Consider the following 24,873-nt stretch of genomic DNA (forward strand, 5'->3'; position numbering starts at 1 on the left):
GCATTATTGCACGCGATAAGACCCTAACGCACGCGATAAGGCCACATTGCGGTTTGATGAATGAACCTGTATGTTAGTTGCCTTGATCTTATCCTCTGGTGACAGCTTCCATATTTTGATGGCGTGCCAAGTGAAAAAAATTCCTATGATTTGTTTTAAATTTGCCAGTTGCTAGTTTCATGGAGTGTCTCCTAGTAGTCATAGTGTTATTTCAAAGAGTAAATAACCATTCCCTATTTATTTGTTTACCTTACTTATGATTTTATAAATCTCAATTGTATCACTTTTGACTCTTCTCTTTTCCAAGCTGAAGAGCCCTAGTTTGTTTAGCTTTACTCCATCCTCTTTATCATTTTGCTTGGCCTTCTCTGAATCTTTCCTATATCTGCTTTGACTTTTGAGATGACAAGAACTGCATACAATATCCAAGGTGCGTTGTGCCATGGATCTATACAAAACATTATCGGCCAATTTTAAAAAGTGTATGGCTGGGCCCTGTGCGTGCTGCGCACATTTTCCAAGGGGCCAAAGTGCCAGGCCTCTAGAAAGGGGCGAACTGAGAGGTGGGGCCAGAGGGTGGGCTGGGACAGCACCATTAGGCCCTGTCCCAGGGAAACACGTGCCCACAGCCTGCCAGCGAGTAACTTACTTCTGCTCCAAAGGAACAGGTAAGTTAACAAACAAACAAAAAAAAAAAAATAGGGTTATGGGTTGGGGAGGAGAGAGGAAAAGGTAGGAAGGGTAGGGTTAGGATTAGGGAAGTTCCTTAATTGGAGTGGACTGGGAGTGCTATGATCCTGCCCGCGGCTGGATCCGCAGGCAGTCCCCTACCTTTTTGCAGCTAGGCCGTCCTCCACAGCCCGGAGGCTGTGGCTGTCTTCTGTCCCTCACGGCAGGCTGTGCCGCCCAATGCCTCTTTCCTTTTTTGTGGCTGGAGCCGCTGCTGGGGTCCTTGAGCGGCAGGGAAGCCGTCTCAGCCGGTGCCTGCCTGTCTTCATCCTCTTCATGGCAGAGAGCTGCTGTCTGTCGATCCTTCCACGTGGCAGGGACGCCGCTGATGTCTTCAGCTTCTCAGCCTTTTCATAGGTGCGGACACGCGCCTCTTCAGCACATTTCAAGGGCCAGCGACGGGAAAAGCCCCATGGCTCTCAGCAATGACATCATCAGCCTTTGACAGGATCTGCCCTATAAAAGGGCTCTGCTTCTTTCCCTCAGGGCCTTCGGATCCGGTCTACACAGCGTCTGTGGCCTTCTTCCTGATCCAGGTCCTCTATGGTCTTCCTGTGCCTTGATGGATTTTTGTTCCATGTTCTTCGTGTTCCTGAACTTCATCATCCTGATGTTCCTGGTCTCATCCCTTGTCAGAGCTCCCTTGTTGCCTGTTCCATGTTCCTGATGTTCCAGATATCCAGTTCTCTTGATGTCCAGATGTTCCGTGTCCAGAAGTCCTGATGTCCCGTGTCCTGAGGTGCTATATTCCATGTTCCTGATGTCCAATGTTCCTGTCCTGACTCCATCCATCTCATCTTCAGCTCTTTGTCCAGTTCCCAAGTCCCTCGTCTGTTCACCCTTCCTGGTGTGCCACCGTCGTGGTCCATGACCAGCCCATGGGGGGCTGTGTAGGGCGCCTCGTGGTACAAGGCCTTCTTCTCATCTGCAGCGCAAGCCTCCGGAAGACTTCTGGTTTTAATGCCTTGCTTCTGAGAATCTTGAGTCTTGAATCCTGAGTCTTGAACCCAGTCCCGGTCTTCGGAGTTCCTTGTGCCTGCTTCCGTCCATGTCCAAGACTCTGCCAGAACCTGCTCTACTCCAGCATGGTCCACAGCCAGCCACAGGCGGCTGTGTAGGGCGCGCCCCATTGCAGGTCTCTACTGAATCTTCGTCATGTTCCAGTCTCAAGTTCCACTTCTTCCCCTGGAGTCTGCTTTGCGTTCAGCGTGGTCCGCATCCAGCCATGAGCGGCTGTGTAGGGCGCGCTGCGATGCAGTTCTCACCCAGTACTTTTGCCTGACTCCTGAATCCTTGCCTGAAACTTCCGAGCAACCTGAATCCTTGTCTGAGTCTTCCGAGCAACCTGAATCCTTCTCTGAGTCTTCTGAGTAACCGGAATCCTTCTCTGAGTCCTCTGAGTCTTCTGAGTATCCAAGTCTTCGTCTGACTCTCCTGAGTATCCAAGTCTACGTCTGAATCCTCCAAGCATCCTGAGTCTTCGTCTGTCTTCTTGTTCCAGCCCTCAGCCTTCATCTGGCCTCACGCACTCATCATTCCCAAGCGGCAGGTCTATCGAGTGGCTGGAGGGCTGCTCTCGAGACCAGCATTGCGTTGCTGGGTCTCATTGGTGCATGTAGGTCCAGTGGAGGGCTCAGTCTGCCTTGTTCCTGTTCTGGATATTCCTTGCCTTGTCTTCAGTCCAGCCTTGCTCCTGCTCCAACTGTGCTCGTACCTGCTTACCTCTCGCGGTGTGTCTTGGGGCTCCTCCCTGATCCGTGCCGTGACCCAAGTGCTCACATCCTCCCTTGAGATGGGACTGCGCCTCTGCACTCCCTAACAGGGAGGGAACTGGGAAAAATGAAATCATGTCACCGCGCGTAAAGTAAAAAATACCCCCACCTGTGCACGTGAGCCAAAGGCCGACCACACATGTGCCCGCAGATTTTAAAATCCTGCAACACGCACATGCTATAAAATCCACACACACATGGACACACGCTTGTTCGTTTTAAAATCTACCTTTATATTCTCAATTTTGTTCTCTATTCCATTCCAAATAATTACTAACATACTATGCCTTTTTGACTGTCACTGCACATCTGGTCGAAGATTTTAAGTTATTGTCCACAAGGAATACAAAGTCCATTTCCTAGGTGATGATTCTTAACATGAAATCCAGCATCACGTATCTGTAATTGGGATTATTTTTCCCTATACACATTATTTTGCATTTGTCCTCATAAATTGTATCTTCCATTTAGATGCCCAGTCTCCTAGTTTCATAGGGTCCTTCTGCAGTTCTTCACAGTCTATTGCTGTTTTAGTGACTCAAAACAATTTTGTGTCATCTGCAAATTTAATTGCCTTACTCATTCTCTTTTCCAGATCATTTATGAATATGTTAAACAGCACAGGTCCCAGTACCAATCCCTGTGGTACTCCACTAACGACCTTTCTCCATTTGGAAAATGACCATTTAGTTCTACCTTCTGGTTCCGGCCTTTTAGTCTGTCACCAATCCACAATAGAACACTGCATCATGACTTTTTAGTTTCCTGAGGAGTCTCTTATGAGGGACTTTGTCAGATGACTTCTGAAAGTCCAATACACTATGTCAACCAGCTCACCTTTATCTACATGTTTGTTTATACCTTAACAAACTTCTAAAATATTGATAAGACAAGACTTCCCCTTGCTAAAATCATATTGACTCTTCCCCATTAAGCCGTGTCTATCTGTATGGCCAGTGATTTTGTTTCTAAGAACAGATTCAACCATTTTACCCACCTGTCTATAGTCTCCTGGATTACCCCTAGAACCCTTTTTAAAAATTGGCGTCACATTGGCCACCTTTTAATCTTCAGGAATCATGGCTGTTTCAATTGAAAGGTTATAGATTTTTAGTAACAGATTAGCAATTTCATGTTTTAGTGCTTTTAGAACTCTAGGGTGGATGTCATCTGGTCCCAGTGATTTGTTATTCTTTAGTTTGTCAGTCTGATCTATTACATCCTCTGTTGTCACAGATATTTCTTTTAGTTGCTTAGAATTTCTACCATTAAGGAATGTTTCTGGTGTGGGTATGTTCCCAATGAGCAAAAGGGAAAACCAATTAATGAATTAGAGTAAATGCTCACTTTGTATTTTTTATCGTTTATAGTTTTAAATTTTTAAATTTTTAATTTATTTAACAATTTTATTCATAAACATTTTTTTAGGAAAAAAGTGCACTGCATCAGCAAACCAGTCAGCGTCTCTCCTACAACCTGGAGAGCGCTCGGTCTTCTCAATCACTTGTAGTCACTTAGATGTACAGTTATTGTTGTCAACGCATTTAAATCATACAACTCAAAATGAGATCCTCGTTGAACGCCAGCAAAGGTGACTGAATTGCCTCAATGTGATATAGACAGCTTCCATCCGATATAGGCGGTATTGAAAACTTTACAACCAACGTGGGTATGTTCCCAATATCCTCCTCCACAGAGAGTGAGACAAAGGATTAATTTGGTTTTTCAACTATTTCTTTGTGTTTTCTGAGCACCCCTTGTACCCCTCGGTCATCTAGTGGCCCAACTGACTCCCTCACAGTTTTTTTTGTTTCAAATGTAAAAAAAATGTTTTTATTATTAGTTTTTGCCTCACTGGCAAGCATTTCTCAAATTGTTTCTTTGCCTATCTATCTACTGTTTTACATCTAACATGCCAATGCTTAGGCTCTTGCCTATTTTCATCATTTGGGTCTGCTTTCCATTTTTTAAATTATACTTTTTTAGCTTTAACTGCCTCCTTTACCTCACCATTAAACCTTACTAGCTGTTGTTTTATTTTCCATTAACCTTTTTTTAATTTGTGGAATACATATTATCTGGTTTTCCAAAATGGTATATGCACAACTGATGGATACTTTTAAGCCTTGCACCTTCACCTTCCTTATTCTATCATAGTCTCCCTTTTAAATACCACTGTGGTAGTTTTACTTAATGTTGCGGAAGTGGACCCTTAGGCCGAGGTGGAATTGTCCCAACCCACAGGGAGGAGCCCTGCAGGTCCCCACCATCAGTAGGTGGAGCTGGCTGGAACAGAGGCTCAACTGGAGTTTCACCAGTACCAGCCCTCGTTCCTCTTAGGTTGAGCCCTTGAGTGCTGGAGCTGGCTGGACTTAAGTACAGCCTCAGTGGAGGTGAAGTTCTGTCACATAGAATAAGTTGAGGGCCAGCACAGTGAAGAAAGAGGAGTCAGGACAAGCAGCGGTCAGGACAGGCAGCAGGCAAACAGAGTCAGGTTCAGGCTGTGGACAGAGGCAGAGTACAATCAGTAATAGTGAGCAGGCTGTGGTCAGAGGCAGGCGAAGGTCGAGTAGTGTCATGGTCCAGTCTGAGGTCAAGCCAGAAGACTGATCCAAGGTCAAAGCCAGAAGTCCAATCCGATGAGACAAGGTACAAAAAGGAGGAAGGAGGATGAGAGACCACAGGAGCAAGATGAGATGCTGAAGACAGACAGAGGGAAGACTGACCATGAAGACAAGAACTCAGAAGACAAACCAGATTGCCAAGGAACCAGGAAAGGACACAGAAACTCAGGAACACACAGCAGGAATCAGGAACCAGGAACAGACATCAGGAAGCAGGAACGCAGAGGCAATGCACTTCTCCAAGGAGATGACCTATTGCCAAGGCCCGGAACATCAGCAGAAGTGGCCTTTTAAAGGTCCAAGGCAGAGACCTCATCAAAAGGGGCCACAGGGCTTTTTCTACCATGGTCCTATTAAATTTAGAGCAGGGGTACACACGCCTAAGTAGGACACACCGCCTCAAACCTAGTCAGTGGAATCTTGGACATGAGTCCAGGCAGCCTGAAGCTGAATCAACTGGCAGCATTTCCACCGTGGGTGGTGGCGTGGTGCTCAGAGAGCAGCTCCTCATGCTGAAACACGGTGCACCTATTCAGGCCGGGCCAGAGTTGAGAGCGGCAGTCCACGAAAATAGCCCACGGACCGCTGTGCGTAAGAGTACCCCCCTCTTAAGCTCCCCTCCAGAGGCCTTGAGTTTGCGGGGGTACAAAGCATGAAGAGTCCTTCAGACTCTTATGGGTCTCTTGGTTTGGGAGGTAGGTTCTACAGCCAAATGATTGGTTTTGTCTCCTAGTTCATGCAGTTCTAGGGACTGAACCTCAGCCACAAACAAAGGGATGGTCACTTCTGGGTTACTTTGACAGAGAACAGGCCCCAATATTGGGGTGAAGATAACTTTTTCCTTCTCAAGGTCCAGGTAGGCAGAATCAAATAGAAAGGAAGATTTCTTTTCCATCTCTTGTTGCAGAAGGGCATTCAGGTTTTGTATTTCTTCATCTTTCTCGGTAACTAATGACTCAAATCTTTTCATAGCCTGGTTGTATTCCTTTGCCAGGTTTTTGTGTTCTGATCAATCTTGGTCTTTCAATTGTGAAAAAATTACCTTAAGATTATTCTCCCGGAGGCACTGTGGGACAGTTTGTGTTTCTCTAGACTCCCTGCTAGGGGTGAGAAGGTTAGGAAAGGTGGAAGCCACAATCAGCGAGACAGAAGGCTCTTCAGACCTCAAACACGATCCTATGCACCCTGGTCCCCAACGGGTGATTTCCGTTGTGGACCAGTCAAATTGTGGTTGGTGTCTCTGCAGTCATGGCAGGCCCAGGATGAATGGACTCACAGCTCCTGGAAGAACATGGAAGGTGATGAGTTCCGTGTGTGCGGGTCCTACTCTTAACGTGAGTAGCACAGTGGTATGAGTCACCAAACCAGGAAGGGGGGTCTCCATGGATGGAGGACAGTGCCATTGGTGGTGTGAAAGGAATCGTGGTGATTCAGTATCAGTCAACAAACTCCTATTGCACAAAATTCCCTCCAGCGCTGGAATCCACAAAAGCTTGGGTGGTGAAGCACATGGGGGTTTATTCTAGGGAAAAGGACAAGAGTAACTGGGGAGACAGAGTAGCCAGACCGAGGGTCACTTGCTCCAGTGCCCCTGGACGTAAGATGGTTCCCCTTCTCTCTGGGTACTGAGCTAATAGGTGACCAGGAGCTCCACAATAAAGGCAAAGGTCTGATTGACGGTGTCGAGCCCTCTCTTCGGATGTGAGGTCGGACCGACCTAATTGCATGGGTTCATCTGGCAAAGGCCCCAATGGCATGATGGGATCAAGCATAGATGGAGATGGTGTCCTGGTAACACCTTTTTCTGCTGAGTGTACTTCGCGGGCTTGCTCCTGGAGGCGTCTATCAATCTTCCCTGTGAGATCGATGAGCCTTTAGAAAGAGGTGGATAGTTCCCATGCAGTGAGCTCATCCTTTATTTTGAGAGCCAAACTTTCCAAGAATATAGTGTGTAAGCTATCTCCCTACCAATTCAGTTCTGCGGTCAGGATTTGAAACGTGGCATAATCCATCAACAATCAATTTCCTTGGTGCAAATGCAAGAGGTCAGAGCCCATCATGGGCAGCCGTCCAGGCTTGTCAAAGACTTGCTTGAAGGCCGAGACAAATTGTTGGAGATTCACGAGAAGAAAATCTGAGTGTTCCCATGGGGGGAGACCCAGGCCAGGGCTTTACCATCGAGAAGGGAGAGAATGAATATCATCTTAACAGAGTCATCTGGGAGAGTGCCAACTGGAGGGAGAAATGCATGTGGCATTGATTAAGAAATCCCCAGCACTGCATAGGATCCCCTGCATACGGGGGTGAAGCTTGTAATGGAATTGTTGGCCAACAGGTTCCTGAAACTAGTGCTGGAACTGCAGCGGGCGGTAATGGGACAGTGGGTAGGGTGACTGAGTCCAGGTGTGCAACGAGGTGGTTCATATCTACGGCCAGAAGTTCTAAAGCTGTCTGGAGGGCCTGTAATTTCTGGGCTAAGCCAGGAATGGCCTTAAATGTGGCTAAATCTGCCAGGTCCATGGTCTCGGCAATCGCTTGCGGAAGTGGACCCTTAAGCCGAGGTGGAGTTGTTGCAACTTGCAGGGAGGAGCCCTCCAGGTTCTCACCATCAGCAGGCTGGAGCAGAGGCCCAACTGGAGCTTCACCAATACCAGCCCTCCTTCCCCTTGGGTTGAGCCTTTGGGAGTGGGGGCCAGCTGGACTTAGGTGCAGCCTCAGTGGAGGTGAAGATCCTTCACTTAGAAGAGGTTGCAGATCAGCACAGTGAAGAAAGCGAAGTCAGGTCAAGCAGCAGTCAGGACAGGCAGCTGGCAAATGGAGTCAGAGGCAGGTGGAGTTCACTCAGTGTCGTGATTCAGGCAGTGGTCAAGGCAGGCAGAGTACAATCAATAACTGTGAGCAGGCTGTGGTCAGAGGCAGGCGAATGTCAAGTAGCATCAAGGTCAAAGCCAGATGTCCAATCAATGAGATGAGGTATGAAGCAAGATGAGGCACAAGCAACATGAGATGCTGAAGACAGATGGAGGGAAGACTGAACATGAATGCAAGAACTCAGAAGACAAGCAGACTGCCAAGGAATGAGGAATGGATGCAGGAACTCAGGAACACACAGCAGGAATTAGGAACCAGGAAAAAATGTCAGGAAGCAGGAACGCAGAGGCAATGCACTTCTTCAAGGAAACAACCTATTGCTGAGGCCCAGAGCATCAGCACTAGTGGCCTTTTAAAGACCCAGGGCAGTGACCTCATCAAAAGGGGTCGTGGGACTTTTCTTGTCGCAGTCTCTTTAAATTTAGAGCAGGGGCGCTCGCCCACCTAAGGACAACACGCCACCTTTAGCCCCATTTGGCGGTGTCTTCTCAACCACAGTAGCACTTCCGCCACGGGTGGCAACATGATGTTCAGGGAGTCAATCCTCGCACCGGGACGTGGCGCATCTGTTCAGGCCAGACCAGAGGTGAGAGCAGCAGTCCATGGAAATAGCCTGCGGACCGCTGAGCCTAACACTTAAAGTCCTCCCTCCATTGATTATGTCATATTTGATTGCATTATAATTTCTATTGCTAAATGCCCCCAGCACAGTAACCCCTTGTACCAGGTCATACATTCCACTGAGGATTAGATATAAAGTATCTGTTCCTTTCATCAATTCTAGGACTAACTGCTTCATGAAGCAGTCATTTATGGCATCTGGAAGCCTAAGGGGTAGATTTTAAAAGAAGCTTGCACCCACATGGATGCGCCAATGTTATAAAATCCATGGGCCACATGCACATATGCACCGGATTTTATAATCCGCGCACGCATATGCGGGCAGCACGTGCAGGGAGGCCTAATTTTAGAAAACTATGTGCGGTGACGAGTTTGGGCCTCTCCCAGTTCCCTCCCAGTCCGCTCCAATTAAGGAGCGGACTACCTTTCTTTTGTTTTGTTCTGTTGCTTACTGCTCCACTGTAGGCCGGCACGCACTTCCCCAGCACAGCAGCAAATGGCCACTATACTGGCTGCCTCCAGCCCCACTCCTTCCCATCCCCCAGGCCACCCCTTTCCTTTGACCCGGCACTTCTTTGTGTAACAGGAGTTACGTGTGTGACCATGCCCCTTTGAAAATGCATGCAGTGTGCGCAAGGCCCGGCCAACCGTATAACCCCAGTTTTTTATGCGCTTGGCCATTTAAAAATGTACCCTTAACCTTTTAGCATGTCCCAATGAGACTTTGACCCAGTCAATACCAGGATAATTGAAATCTCCCATTATTATTGTTTTGCAAAATTTATTAGCTTTTTTAATTTCAGCCAGCACTTAATAGTCTGTTTATTCATTTTGACCAGGTTGCTGGTAGTTTACACCTGCTGCTATATTCTGTTGCGTGGACCCTTAGCTTGAGGTGGGGTTGGCGCCACCTGTGGGGGAAACCCCCACAGGTCCCCACCGTTGGGTGGTGAGACTGGATGGGAAGCAGAGGCCAGCTGGAGCTTCACCACTACCAGCCCACATTCCCCGCAGGTTGAGCCCTTGGGTACCAGGGCCAGCAGGTGGGCCTCTGCAGGATGATCCCAGGGAGTTGACAAGGGAGCACAATGGCAACCAAGATAGTGAGGTATAAGGCCGAAGCCAAGAGCAGTATCAGATCCAGTCCAGTGGGCCAGGCGAGAGGCAGAGAGTGAGGCCAGACCTGATCCAGGAGGACAGAGGCACGAGGTGTAGTTGGATCCAGTCCAGAGGTCAGAGGCAGGCAGAAGAAGGCGTAGTCAAGTCCGGTCCAGAAGTCAGAGGCAGGCAGCAGAAATGCATGATCAAGTCCGGTTCAAAGGTCAGAGGCAGGTAGCAGAGACAGGAGCGCAGGAACTGGAACAGCAGCTCAGGAACTCGAGCAAACTAGAGCGAGGAGACCCATTGCCAAGGCAAGCTCTGGCTGACAATGTCATCACTAGGAGCTGCGGGAACCTTTCCCGCCGCAGCCCCTTTAAATTCTGACTGGCGGCATGCGCGTGCGCCTAGGAGCAGGGACCAAGCAAGGCAGCATGGCATCATTCCTTCATCGCAGCTGGGAGGCGGTCCGTGTGGAGATCAAGGCGGTGGCACCCCTCCGCTGCGGAAGGGGATGTGAGGCGCAGTCCTGGGCCGAGCCGGGAAGCAACAGGACCGTGGCAGCGGCTGACAGGCATGGCCAGAGAGAGAAGGGCCGCGGCCCGGGCCCGGTGCTGAGAGGTACGAACAGGCTTCTTGAGACCGGGAATTGTAACATATTCTTATCTGTCACACATGGAATTTCTACCCATAAGGATTCTATACTGCATTTAGGAAAGTAAATATTGAAGCATTGACTGTATATTTAAAGGTTAAGATTGGCACCTCAAGATCCTGTGATATCATTATAATTGTTCTCTCCATTTATTCCATTCTTGGTTCCTTATGATGATTTCTGGACATTTCAGATTCTCTCCATTCTTATTGTGGTAATTGTTTTATTATAAATTTTGTATATGTACTTATATTTTGCCATGCTGATAAAAGTATAGGTGGCAGTGAATATGATTTCATAGGACAGAAAAGTTAATTTCACTGGTGAGTTTCATAGTACTTACAAATATCTTGACAAATATTTAGCTGCTCAAGTCACATGTAAGTCTAAATACCTGCAGCTTATAAGCTAGGACCTAGAAGCTTGCTGCTACACGTACACTGATAACTCAATGCGACTAGTCAAGCATTAATAATAAACACAAATAGGCTATTTACTTTGGCTAGGTCTGGATACAAGCAACACTAGGGTGGAACTATAACCTCAAGACAGTATTCAATGGCAGGCCTGGTGATTCAGAGGTGGTGCTCTGGGGAAAATTTGGTTCACTTCCCAGGCCTATTTATTCTGCTTGGGTTAACCGGTGCTGGGGATACTTAGAAGGCAGTATTCAGAGCCCCTGGAAGAATGAGAGTCTGAACCATTGCACAAAGGTGACACCTCTTGGCCAGACTCATGGTGCAAGGGATATTGGGTTCTGGAGGAAACCATGATTTATGGCCCCTGGCCAAGGACCATCATGGTAATGGTTAGGCTAGGTTAGAAGTGGAGGGTGGGTGGGTGGGGGGTGAGGATATAAATAGGGGAAAAACCCTGTGTAGTTGTGAATGAAGGCTGATAGTACCATAGACCAACTGAGGCAGATAATGATTGAGCTGGAACTGCAAAGGAACAGGAGGCAACTGTCAACAAATATATCATTTGATACTTCCTTTAGGGAAAGAAACAAAGAAGGGATGCAAGTGAGGGCAAATGAGAGAGGAAAACTATGTCTGAATGATTTGATGTCTTTTCATAACATCATTCATCTTTATTAATATGAGTACTCTGTAAGCTTTAGTTTTCATTTCCTAGAGGATCTTAGCAAGATGAGACATTGATGTCTTTTAGGAGATTACTAAGGATTCAGTGAAATGTTTAAAACCTAGGTATGAAAAATTGCTTTTTTGCAGTATCTCAGGAGAGGATTCTGTAATTTGGTTTAGTATTGGTAGGTGTCACATTGACTAGATTTATCTTTTTTTGTTTTTCAGCTGTATTAACGGACAGTTTCATCATCTTGTCATTTTTGGAGAAAAACAAACTTTGCTATATCCAGTTTACAAAGACTGGTTCTCCCAATGTCAACAAAAGACTGGAAAAACTCTCAGCCTTGGATTTTAAGGTACAGCCTATGGATGTCTGTGGAACAAACCACTCTTCTATGCCATGCAGCATGCACACTTGTTAGCAAAAGATGTCACAACATGTTGATCACTGATACATTTTAATTCTTTATTTCCTACCTTGAACAAAACTATATTTAGAATTCTCAATAAAGAAGAGGTGAGCCTTACTTGGGACAAGCAGATATATAAATATAAATAAATATATATATTCTGGGTTGGAGATTTGTGGGGGTTGCTGTACAGTAAATAAATGCTCTAAATGCACACATTAGGATAATGTTGATAAACAGTACATAATCTGCTGCATGAAAAAGCTGATCAAAAAAGTATCCAAACTAAATGAAAAGCAATACCACCTCTTCAAAAGAACTGTTTCCTGATAGACATGTGAATAAAATATCTAAAATTCTTCCCTCTAAAAAGAGAGCCTTATATTCCACAGAGTGTAGTTCTGGTTTTCCGTCTTGGATGTCTTCACCTTCAGTTTCCAGAATCTCAGCCACAATAGTAATTGCATTGTGATGAGACACAGTGACCCTTCTATGAAATTGTTGACAGTATAATCCTTTGCCTTGTATCTCTCTGCCTGTTCTTAAATGACCTGTATATTAAATGAACTGCTTTGTAATATCTCATCCTCTTGTCTATAAAACGTTTTATGTTCAAATCCCAAATATACTATCAAAGTACACTTAGGGCCATATAGGAAAAAAGGGACGTTTTGCTGACCATGTTCGTTGCACAGGTTTGAGCAGTGCATTTTTTGTCTAAGAATTGAGTTTCATGAAAAAATGAGCGAGCAGTGCAAAAAGTTCTGAGAACTTAAATTTAGCACTTTGGGGTAAAAGTCTCAAAGCAATTTTTGTCGAAGATTTTGTTGCACAATTTGGAGGCAATTTTCAAAAATGTTTCACGTGTAAATGTAACATACTATTGTAGGAATTTTCAAAAGCCCATTTACTCACATTAAGTGAAACTAATGAGAGTAAAACCTATCGACAATTCAATAGTGTTGTGCTTCCCGGCCATGTACGCTCTGCGGCCGGGCCTGCTCACTTCTCTCAGCCGTCCACGAGTTCAGGCCTCACTGCCGCTGTCAGTCCCGGCCATCCCCATTGCCCTCCTCGGCACGCTTTGACTCCGGCATCATCGCAGGCCTCACAGCGCAGCTCCCACTGGGACTCCGCGTCCAGCGTCTCCTCGGCTCTGCCCCTAGACGCGCGTGCGGCCGACCTCCTGCCATTTAAAGGTCCAAGCGTGGGAAACCCAGCCGAGTCGCTCCCTGATGACATCACGACTCCATAGTATATAAGGCAAGGCCCATTCCCCGGAACGATGCCTTGACAATCGGGTCGATCACGTTGTGAAAGCAAGTATGCCTTCCTGTTCCTATGCCTTGTTCCAGTCCTCTGTTCCAGTTTCCTGTTCCAGTGTCTTGTTCCAGTCTTCTGTTCCAGGGTCCTCCTGTTCCAGCGTCCTCCTGTTCCTTTGTCTCCCCAGGTAGTACCATTCAGACTGTCTTCTTGGTACTGACCTCTGTCTGTTCCTTTGACTACGTTTGACCGCTGCCTGGATTTGACCTTTGCAAACAAAAACTGTATAGTTATGATGTATTATTCAAATAGTAAACTCATACGAACATCATAAATGGTAGCTGATTTTTTTCTTTTTTACATTCTATATTATGAAGACAGATCACTTATCATTATGCGTAGCGTGAAAAGGTGACAGCTTTTCCCAAAAATCGGTGTAGACCTGACACGATCCGTGTTTCGTGGACTTCTTCAGGGGTATGAAATTGTTGCGGTGTCTGCGATGAAAATCAAACAGAATTAGTTTCAATCTGTGTTCACCAATATAATGCTGACAATGAGTCACCGACCACTATAGGCATACACTTTTGAAGTCTGTCCCGTAACGTAACGCTATAGCATGATCACAGCTTTGGGTAGAGCAGGATCTGCCATTAGCTAACCACGCTTTATTTAAAGGGGTAATTAGGTTTTCAGCAGACCAATCAGAAATGGGCAGGAATCTACGTAGGCCAATGAGGGACTAGAGTAATGATGACCATTCAGTGCTGTCATTGAGTCCTGCTGGAGCTTCTGTTGCGAGGGTGAAAATCCACCATTGCTCGCGATAGTTGAGGTGACTACTGATGTCACCACCTCTTGCGCTTGCTTGCACTTGTTCCAATATTGTCCATTGTAGTTGGTCAAATGTGTGCGATAATTGGAAATAGTGCTTGACAATAGGGGCTTCAATATTGGCGATGTTGATGCGACTCCTGTACTCCCGTAACCTAACTTTGATCTGTCTTTTAGTACGGCCCACATAAAGAAGCGGGCACGGGCACTGAATGAGATATATCACTTGTGTTGATTCACAGGTGGTATGGGCATTTTTTATGTATTTTTTCTGTGTAGTAGGATGTTGCCATTCATGCCCTTCTATTGTGAAATTACACATCTCACATTTGCCACATTTAAGGTGTGCCCCGTTAGTGACTTGGGATCCAATGACTGATAATGAAGCATGTACCACAAGGTCTTTAATGTTTTTGCTGCATTGATATGAAATGAGAGGTGGTTCTGAGAATGAGGGATGAAGTTGTAAGATGTGCCAATGTTTTTTGATGCTTTGTACAATCAGATAGGATTTCTCGGTATGTGGTAAAACACAGATGTTGGCTGTGACGGGTGGATTTGACCTTTGCCTGGTTCCTCGACCACGTCTGAACGCTGCCTGGAACCTGACCTTTGCCTGATTGACTATCCACGGACTGACCACTGGTATTGACCCCTGCTTTGATTGACTACGCTATCCTTGACTCTGGCCTTGATCCTCCCACTCCATTCAGAGACTCTGTTCTGGCCTTCTCTGGCTTCTGAGCTCCCTGACCTGAACATCGACCGCGCACCCTTGTTCGTGGTGGGCACACCCCTGAACTTTATCTCTTGGAGATCCTGCGAGGCCCACCAAGTCCTGGCGGCCTGGGTAACCAAGGGCTCAACCTGAGGGAACCCCGGGTTGCTATTGGTGAAGCTCCAGCTAGCCTCTGTCTCCTCCTGTGCTCCACCTCCTGGTGGCAGGCACTCTCTGGGTCTGACCAGGGAGCCTACTAATCCTGCACCAGGCCAAGGGTCCACCTCCTGGCGCAACAAATAGCATATATTGTAGCAATTTTCAAAAGCCCATTTACTCATATTAAGTGCATCTAATGAGAGTAAAACCTATCGACAATTCATTAGCATATATTGTAGCAATTTTCAAACGCTTTTGAAAATTTTTACAATATATGCTATTGAATCAATACATTTTACCCACGTTAAGTGGGCTTTTGAAAATTGCTACGATAGCATGTTGCATTTACATTTTCCTTTGAAAACTACCCTATTAAAGTGCACTTACATATGTAAAATCTATTGATAATTCAATTGTATATATTGTAGCAATTTTCAAAGCTCTCTTCCATGCACAAATTGTATTGTATAAAACTTTTTGAAAATTACCCCCTTTTTGTCTGATAGATTTTTTTCCATTCCAGAAGCTGCAGGCAATTAAACCCTTGCTCAAGCAATGAGCTATTTCCAAGTTATTCAGGAAAATAGACTTGTAGGCTTTTTGTACTTTTTTGCCCAAAATGTATAATGAATATGGTTTGGAAATGAAGGCACACATGAAATAGCCAGAACTGTGTTTTAAATATTCAGTTTCTATAGTATTTTATTTTTCAGTTTTATATAGAAGATCTCTTTATATGTAAATACGCTTGCAGTGTAACAACATTGACATTGCAGAATTGTGTAGCTCCTTTTTAAGTAAGAAAAAGCAGGGCAAATTATTCCTATAGCAGAAAATGCTAATAGGTACTCCCCACAAACACCAAACACATTTCATCAAATAATAAAAATTGCAAATTGGAAACACCCTTTTTTTTTTTTTTTACTGTAGGACCATTCTTGAACTCTTCCCCTCCACAAGTCTCCAGGTAATTTGTTTCCTCATATCAGGGACTTTGCATCTGTAGACCATATTTTTGGAGGATGTGTTTAATTTAAGTTCTCCCACATTACATTTTTTTTTTTTTGCCTAGAAGGAACTCATCTGTTACGATGAGATGACAGTATCTAATGTATTTTCCAGGCTGTTTCAGTTCAAGGCCTCTTTTCAGCTGTGGCTTGTGTTGACGAGATTGGTCCAACTACTATAACGTGGATTTGAGACAGTTCACTGTCCATCAGGAACTGAGCTGACACCACAAAACTTATTTCATAATAATTGATGATGCATGCTTACAACTTGCTTATATTTTTCCACAGTTATTTGCTCCAGTGTTACAGTTGCCACTAAAAGGATCTCTGTTTTTAGGGTACCATGCCCAAGACAGTTGTACTTCCAATTAGCAATCAATCTAACATGCAAAGTAAAACATAATGGGGGTAATTTTCAAATTGATTTACATGCGTAAAAGTAGCATATATCATAGCAATTTTCAAAAGCCAATGTATGCGCTTAAAGGTGAATTTTCAAAGGCTTACACGTGGAAAAAAGGACATATAAATGTGTATGTGGCCTTTTCCAAGTAAAGGTACATGTGTAAAAAAGGGGTGTGTTTAGAAGCATGTCAGGGTGGGGTTTGCATGCACATACATAATGAGCTATTTTAAAAGCGTGAACATCATCAAACTTATGCGAGTACATTTACTGCTGCTCATTTATGCACATATTTACAAAACTCAATTACAAAACTTTCATTTTAAATTTTGACTTGGCATTTGGCAGGCTGGCTTCTCTAGATGAATAGACACAGGAGCAGGCTAGAAAGTGGGAGAGAATGTATCAGAGACAGACTAGGATCTATGGGTGCTAACTGGGACACACTTGAATCATGCAGGGGAGGTCACTGGGACAGACTGAATCATATGGCGGGTGGGAGTGAATGTACATGGGATAGACAAGGTTAAAAGGGGGGATGGGAGTGCACCAGAGATAAGCTGGACCATACTGGTTGGTAACGGGAATATACTGGGACCTACTGGGGGGACATACAGGGTTATACCATGGTGGTGGGAGCGTGTATTACTGGGGCATACTGGGAACTACTGAGGAGTGGGAGTCAGTGGTAGAGATAACCTTTTCAAAATGGCTCTGCCTTCTCCTTCTCCATCCTTATGACTAAGGATGGAGAAGGAGAAGGAAGAGGTAACCCTTACAGAAGTATACAGAACTAGGGCAGAGTTTTTTGATCTCTCAGATGAGCAAGTCATGCACAGGTTTAAATTCAAAAAGGAAACCATATTGTTCCTTTGCCAGCAGTAAGAGCAGGTCCTGCAACCTACCACTTGCAGGGCCATGCCTTGCCAGTACGTGTCAAGGTTACTACTGCCTTGGAATTATTGGCTACTGGCACTTTCCAGGCATCTCTAGAAGGTCACAGCTGGAATCAGCCAGTCTACTACCTCTTTGTTTATAGAGCAGTTCCTGGCTGCATTGATCAGAAAAACACAACAGTATATATTCTTCCCTTGCAGAAGACATCAACAGCATAAAATAATGACTGATTTCTATCAAATAGCATGTTTCCCTTCTATCTTGGGAGCTATTGATAGCACTCATGTCCTTATAAAGGCATCTGGGAGTGATGAGGCCACCTATTGTAACTGCAAAGATCCACTCACAATGCCTATATCATCTTGCTGTCAGGAATTAATGAGCGCTTCCAGGAAGGGCACATCACCGGGGTGACTTCTAGGTAGGAATGCATTTATCAATTCCACCATGCAGCAATTAACCTCTTCTTTTTTGCCTTCCTCATATCCAGGTGGACTTAAGGCATAGGCCCAGGAGGACCACTCCAACTTAGTCCTGTGAACTACTCCACTGCCCAGCCCTAAAGGATCTCTAACTTTGCCTTCTCTGCTACAGGTGATAGAAGATAACCACTCAAAACCTGATTCATGATCCTGCTAGCTAACCCATATATAGCTACAGAGGCTTGCTACAACAGGACCCACCAACCCAGGGCAGTCATCAAAACATATTTCCATTGTCTGGACAAATCTGGGGAATGCCTTCTCTACAGCCCAGCTAAAGCCTGCTGTATGTTACATAACATGGTCAAAAGCAGAGGCCTGCCTCCTCCAAAGGACTGGAAGATAATCTGGATGAAGAGGAAGAAGAAGACAAACTTAGGAGGAATTGCGGAAGATACATTGCCTGAATCAATGGTAGGTTATAGAGGAAAGAAACTGTTACGGTCCCGGGCCGTGCCCCGGGACCTCCACTCACCTCGCGGCCCAGTCTGGCCACGGGAACCCCTCTTCAGCTATCCAGGCACAAAACGCAGCCTGCTGCAGCGTTCTCCCTGTGAGGGAGATGCCGTCGACAATCCGCTGCTGGCCCCGCCCCCTAGGCGCACGTGCGCCGAGGCTCTGGATTTAAAGGGGCCAGCACGGGAAACGGAAGACAGCCTCCCTGCTGACGTCAGACGCTGCCGGGTTATTTAAACCCGTCAGCCACAGCTGAGCCTCGCCTTGCAACGAGGTTCACTCTTCGGAGTAGCTAGTTGTGCTTCCTGCTTCCCGGTTCCTGTTTGTTCCCGACGTCTGACTTCTGGCTCCTGACCTTGCTTCGTTCTTTGACTCCGGCTTCAGCTTCCATCCCTGGTTTTGGCTTCCGACATCTGCTTCTGACCTAGTTTCGTTCATCGACTCTGGCTTCAGCTTCTGTTCCTGGTTTTGTCTTAGACTTCTGGCTCCCGACCTTGGCTTGTTCCTGGACTCCGGTTTCATCTCTCTCCACCTCCGCAGGTATCCAGTTCTTCTTCTGCCCGGAGGTTTCTCCTAAGTCCCAGCGGCACGGGTCCTCACAGGCTCCTCCCGGGGGGACCGTGGGCTTCCAAGGGTGAAGTCTCTTCTGACCTTCTGGGCGCCATCTCACCGTCAGACTACCTTGGCAGGCTGCTCTTCTGATCCTTGGTCGCAGAGGATCTACCTAAGACCAAGAGGCCCAGGTCCCTACGGGCTCCTCCTGGGGGGACCTCGGGCTTCCAGTGGTGAAGCCTTCTTCGGAGTACCTCTTCAGTGCTGCCTCCCAGCTGCGACCTCCACTGTGGGTCTCCACGGTGCAACACCATCAGTCTCAGCCGGCCCAAGGGTCCACCTCCCTAACAGAAACACTCTGATACAAAGACATTTTAGATGGTGATGGTGAATTTATTTACAAAGCGTGCTCAATGTGCCACAAACTGTATAGAAAGCATTCCAGTGGTACAAATCTATACCAGACAATCCAGTGGGAGCACTGAGAGGAGAGGATCACCTTGCTGGTGGCTGAAAGGAATCAGTAAGTTTTGCTTGGGAATTTTATTTTTTAAAAGTATTGGGGCAAATTTAAATATTGGGGAATATTATTTAGTGTGTTTGTGCTTTTAATAGTCAGTAAGGCAGCGAATAAACAGAAGTTAGACTTATATCACAATGACAGAGAGGAGCACGCGGGAGGCAGTGTGGCGCTTAGATGGCATAGAGTCCAACAGGATAAACATTCTGCATAAGACTAAATGTGCAATCAAATCTTTATGGGTAGAAATACCTTGTGTGTTGAGGAAGAATATAGTGATAGAAGTATACTACCGTCCATCTGGCCAAGATGGTGAGACAGACAGTGAAATGCTAAGAGAAATTAGGGAAGCTAACCAAATTGGTAGTGCGGTAATAATGGGAGATTTCAATTATGCCAATATTGACTGGGTAAATGTATCATCCGGGACATGCTAGAGAGATAAAGTTCCTGGATGGAATAAATGACAGGAACTGACAAGAGAGGGAGCAATTTTAGATCTAATTCTCAGTGGAGCACAGGATTTGATGAGAGTAGTAATGGTGGTAGGGCCGCTTGGCAATAGGGATCATAATATGATCAAATTTGAATTAATGACTGGAAGGGGGACAGTAAGCAAATCCACGGCTCTCTTGCTAAACTTTCAAAAGGGAAACTTTGACAAAATGAGAAAAATAGAAAAAACAGAAAGGAGCAGCTACAAAGGTAAAAAGTGTGTAAGAGGCAGGGACAGTGTTAAAAAATACCATCCTAGAAACACAGCCCAGATGTATTCCACACATTAAGAAAGGTGGAAGGAAGGCAAAATGATAACCGGCATGGTTAAAAGGTGAGGTGAAAGAGGCTTTTTTAGCCAAAAGATCTTCATTCAAAAATTGGAAGAAGGATCCAACAGAAGAAAATAAGATAAAGCATAAGCATTGGCAAGTTAAATGTAAGACATTGATAAGACAGGCTAATAGAGAATTTGAAAAGAAGTTGGCCATAGAGGCAAAAACTCACAGTAAAAACTTTTAAAAATATATCTGAAGCAGAAAGCCTGTGAGGGAGTCAGTTGGACTTTTAGATGATTGAAGGGTTAAAGGGGCACTTAGAGAAGATAAGGCTATAGCGGAAAGCTTAAACAATTTATTTGCTTCAGTGTTTTTCATGGGTAATGATTCAGATGGAGTGAACCAAATCACGGTGAACCTAGAAGATGTGGTAGGCCTGATTGACAAACTGAAGAGAAGTAAATCACCTGGACTGGATGGTATACATCCCAGGGTTCTGAAGGAACTAAAAAATGAAATTTCAGACCTATTAGTAAAAATTTGTAACCTATCATTAAAATCATCCATTGTACCTGTAGACTGGAGGGTGGCTAATGTAACCCCAATATTTAAAAAGGGCTCCAGGGGCGATCTGGGAAACTACAGACCAGTTAGCCTGACTTCAGTGCAAAGACATGGTTTAATGGAATAAAGTCAGCCTGGCTTTACCCAAGCAAGTCTTGCCTCACAAATCTGCTTCACTTTTTTGAAGGAGTTAATAAACATGTAGATAAAGATGAACCGGAAGATGTAATGTATTTGGATATTCAGAAGGCGTTTGACAAAGTTCCTCATGAGAGGCTTCTAGGAAAAGTAAAAAGTCATGGGATAGGTGTGATGTCTTTTCGTGGATGACAAACTGGCTAAAAGACAGGAAACAGAGAGTAGGATTAAATGGACAATTTTCTCAGTGGAAGGGAGTGAGCAGTGGAGTGCCTCAGGGATCTGTATTGGGACCTGTACTTTTCAATATATTTATAAATGATCTGGAATGATCTGGAAAGGTAATCAAATTTGCAGATGATACAAAATTATTCAGAGTAGTTAAATCACAAACGGATTGTGATAAATTGCAGGAAGACCTTGAAAGACTGGAAAATTAGGCATCCAAATGGCAGATGAAATTTAATGTGGATAAGTGCAAGGTGATGCTTATAGGGAAAAAGTATCTGAACTTAAACCGATGTGATATCTCAGATCGAATGTCGGTATATAAAACATAATAATAATAATGTTAGGTTCCATATTAGGAGCTACCACCCAAGAAAGAGATGAAAGCCTTTCCGGACCCTGACTGATGCTCGACCGCCAAATACAGCAAGACTGATTATCACCCAATAAACTGATACAGACTTACCAACCACTGCACGTTCTACTTCTTGTTAAACTTCTTGTTAAACTTCTATCATCCTCTTCTTCTACTCCCAGTTAGAACCATCCTTGTTTTATTGTAACTGCTTTTTCTGCGCACTTGTTATAATTTGTTATATTTTGTAAATGTATACTCATGTTATAGTTAAGTACGTTTATAATTTATTGATCACCCCTTGTTTTATGTAAACCGACATGATACGAACTCCGTGAATGCCGGTATAGAAAAAACTCAAATAAATAAATAAATAAAAGAGATCTAGGCGTCATAGTGGATAACACATTTAAATCGTCGGTTCAGTGTGCTGCGGCAGTCAAAAAAGCAAACAGAATGTTGGGAATTATTAGAAAGGGAATGGTGAATAAAACGGAAAATATCATAATGCCTCTGTATCGCTCCATGGTGAGATTGCACCTTGAATACTGTGAACAGTTCTGGTCACTGCATCTCAAAAAAGATATAGTTGTGATGGAGAAGGTACAGAGAAGGGCAACCAAAATGATAAAGGGGATGGAACAGCTCCCCTCTGAGGAAAGACTAAAGAGGTTAGGAATTTTCAGCTTGGAGAAGAGACGGCTGATGGGGGATATGATAGAGGTGTTTAAAATCATGAGAGGTCTAAACGGATAAATGTCAATCCGTTATTTACTCTTTCGGATAATAGAAGGACTAGTTGGCACTCCATGAAGTTAGCATGTGGCACATTTAAAACTAATTGGAGAAAGTTCTTTTTCACTCAACGCACAATTAAATTCTGCAATTTGTTGCCAGGGTGTTATGCCCGTCAGTCGCAGACAGCTGCGACCACTTATGCTCACCTCTTTCTTTGCTGCCTTGTCTTCTCTGGGAAGAATGGCAGTTTCTGCCAACCACCGCCATCCAGCCTGGCATTCCCAGGACGGCGTGGGCGCTGCCGACCACGATCTTGTTTCAGGAATTGCCTAGTCGCATGCGCGCACAGGCCACCTTTGTACACATCATGGTGGGAACCTCGGGGGCGTCCCCTCCGGATGACATCATCCATCTGTTGTACTTAAGCTGGCTGGCCCTTCGGTTTGATGAGTTAGCAAGGAGTTTCCTCGTTGCTGAATTCCACTCTATCAGTGGACTTCTGGTTCCTGACTTTACACTTGGTGTGAGACCCTCTGGGTACCCGCCTCTCAGGGGCCCTTCCTCGTCTCTGGCTATCCGCTCCTCAGAGGGCCTTCTTTCCTTGGACTTCTATCTGTCCCACACTCCGAGATCTCTCCTGGAACTACCTCCTGTGAGCACCTTCCTTCTACGGACTTCAACTATACCAAGTCTCATTGTGGGATCCTCTTCGGGGTATCCTGTGCCTCGAGCCAGTACCACATCATTCCAGTAGGAACCACTTCGGTATACCCTGCGCTGCAGGTCATTACCGCACCACCGCTTCAGGATCCTCATCAGGGTTCCTGCACCTCGGACTACCATCTTATTACCACTACTGAGACACCTCTCTGGTGTATCCCACTCCGCGGGCCACTACCAGATCTTCACATCGGAGGTATCACCCTTGGGTATACCCTCTGCTCAGAACTGTACTTTTATTGCACATCCCGCTTCACGGGCTGTGCCTTTCTCCTCTCTTAATAAAGACTCTATTCCACAGCTGTGTCTGACACCACTGAGACCGCGCCTACCAACGGTGAGGCTCACAGGGCTCCTCCCTGTGGGCGGAGACACCTCGCACCTCGGCCCAGGGTTCACACTCTTACAAGTTAATAATATAGGGGATGTGGTTAGTGCAGTTAGTGCAGCTGTGTTTAAAAAGGGATTGGATAAGTTCTTGGAGGAGAAGTCCATTACTTGCTATTAATTAAGTTGACTTAGAAAATAGCCACTGCTATTACTAGCAACAGTAACATTGGATAGATTTATTTTTGGGGAACTTGCCAGGTTCTTATGGCCTGGATTGGCCACTGTTGGAGACAGGATGCTAGGCTTGATGGACCCTTGGTCTGATCCAGTATGGCATGTTCTTATGTTCTTACTCTGGACATACTGGTTATGCACCTGCAGGCAAGGCCAGAGAAAAGCTCTTGAAAAAGGTTGTTTACTGGCTCCAGATGTTGAGAATAGGACGATTCAATCCTGGAATTTAGTCATAGCATTCTGGGACTAGTAGGTGTATCTCCTGGAGGGTCTTGAGAAATATGGGATAACTGCTGGAAATATCTTCTCTTGGACTTTAGGATCCAATCTAGTGTTTTTCCCTATAGTTTACAATGTGGGTAAGACTTGAATTGGACCTGCCAGTCTCTGATGCCATGGAGCTTGCTGCTATTCCACCTCTATGAGGAATATCTTGGATACTAGGATAGCATGAAATGTGTAGATGATTACATCATCATCAGAAGTCCGGATGATTAATATTTTAGGCTTGGTCTTATTCTCTGTGAACCAGTATTTCTCTCTGTCTGGAAATTGACCATAATTTTGGCTGTATGTATGTGTCCTGTATATTAAAATATATCAGGCCCAGATTTTCTTTTGAGACTCTGTTGTTTCTTCTATCCTACCAACCCTTTGTCCTGTTAAATTAGTATGAATGGGAAATATCTGATGACAATTTCACTTCTGATCCTAATCCAGCTGATAGACCAGCGCTGATGATTGCCTGGATTCAGTTTAGTATTATAATCCATACTGTTTACCTGAGATGGAAGTGGGTGAGGGGGCCAGGCTATTTAAATGCCAAGGAGTGAGTGATTGCTCTCCAGCTATGAGCTTTATTTATTTATTTATATGGAGATTTATATGCTGCAAAATACACAGCTCTAAGCCGCTTACAGAGCAAACATAGATAATTAAAAAACAAACAGATCAAATATTCTTATAAAACAAAACACACCTTCTGCTAACTCTGGAAATTGCTAATAAAACTTCAAGACACAACGAATCCCTTATTAAAAATTGCTAAGCAGTGTGAAGCACAATAAAATCAGTCAATAAAAGCTTACTGGAATAAAAAAGTCTTCAAAAGCTTCTTAAAAGTATTTTTCCATTCCACAAGTCACAATTCCACAGGCAGAGAGTTCCATAAAAGGGGGCCAGCAACTGAAAAGGTCTTCCCTTTTACTACCACCAAACGGATAGAGCGGATAGATGTACGTCATGGAGACCTGTCTGCTGTGATTGCAGAGTGTGTATGGGATTATAGATATATAGCATTCGGTTAATCTGTGAGAAACCGAATTCTTAACATCTTGTGATTTTAAATTGTATTCTATGCTCTGTCGGAAGCTAGTGAAGCTCCTTCAGAACTGAAGAAATATATTCCCTCCTGCCTAACTCCTATATTAAATGGGCAGCTAAAGTTTGTAGGACTTGAAGGATTCGCAAAGCATTTTTGGAAGCCCACATAAAAGCGCATTACAATAAGTAAGTATTGGTAATATTAAAGCCTACATAACCAAGCGTTGCTTGTGTTAAAAGGTCCAAATATGCAAGTAAATGGGCTGTGCATGAGCAACACGTATTTTAAAAGCTGCAAATTACATTCC

The 24,873-nt window shown here is 44.9% G+C and overlaps 1 protein-coding gene across 2 annotated transcripts in view; it reads left to right on the forward strand.

The window, feature by feature from the left end:
* The window catches only part of WDPCP (WD repeat containing planar cell polarity effector), a 714,814-nt gene that overhangs the window by 289,106 nt on the left and 400,835 nt on the right, over window positions 1-24,873 (forward strand). For both annotated transcript variants that reach the window (XM_029593664.1, XM_029593663.1), the window contains exon 8: window positions 11,684-11,814. In XM_029593664.1, coding sequence (XP_029449524.1) covers window positions 11,684-11,814 — 131 coding nt within the window. The remainder of the gene's footprint in view (window positions 1-11,683; window positions 11,815-24,873) is intronic.

This window comes from Rhinatrema bivittatum, chromosome 3 (genome assembly GCF_901001135.1).
Source record: "Rhinatrema bivittatum chromosome 3, aRhiBiv1.1, whole genome shotgun sequence".
Taxonomy (NCBI): Eukaryota; Metazoa; Chordata; class Amphibia; order Gymnophiona; family Rhinatrematidae; genus Rhinatrema; species Rhinatrema bivittatum.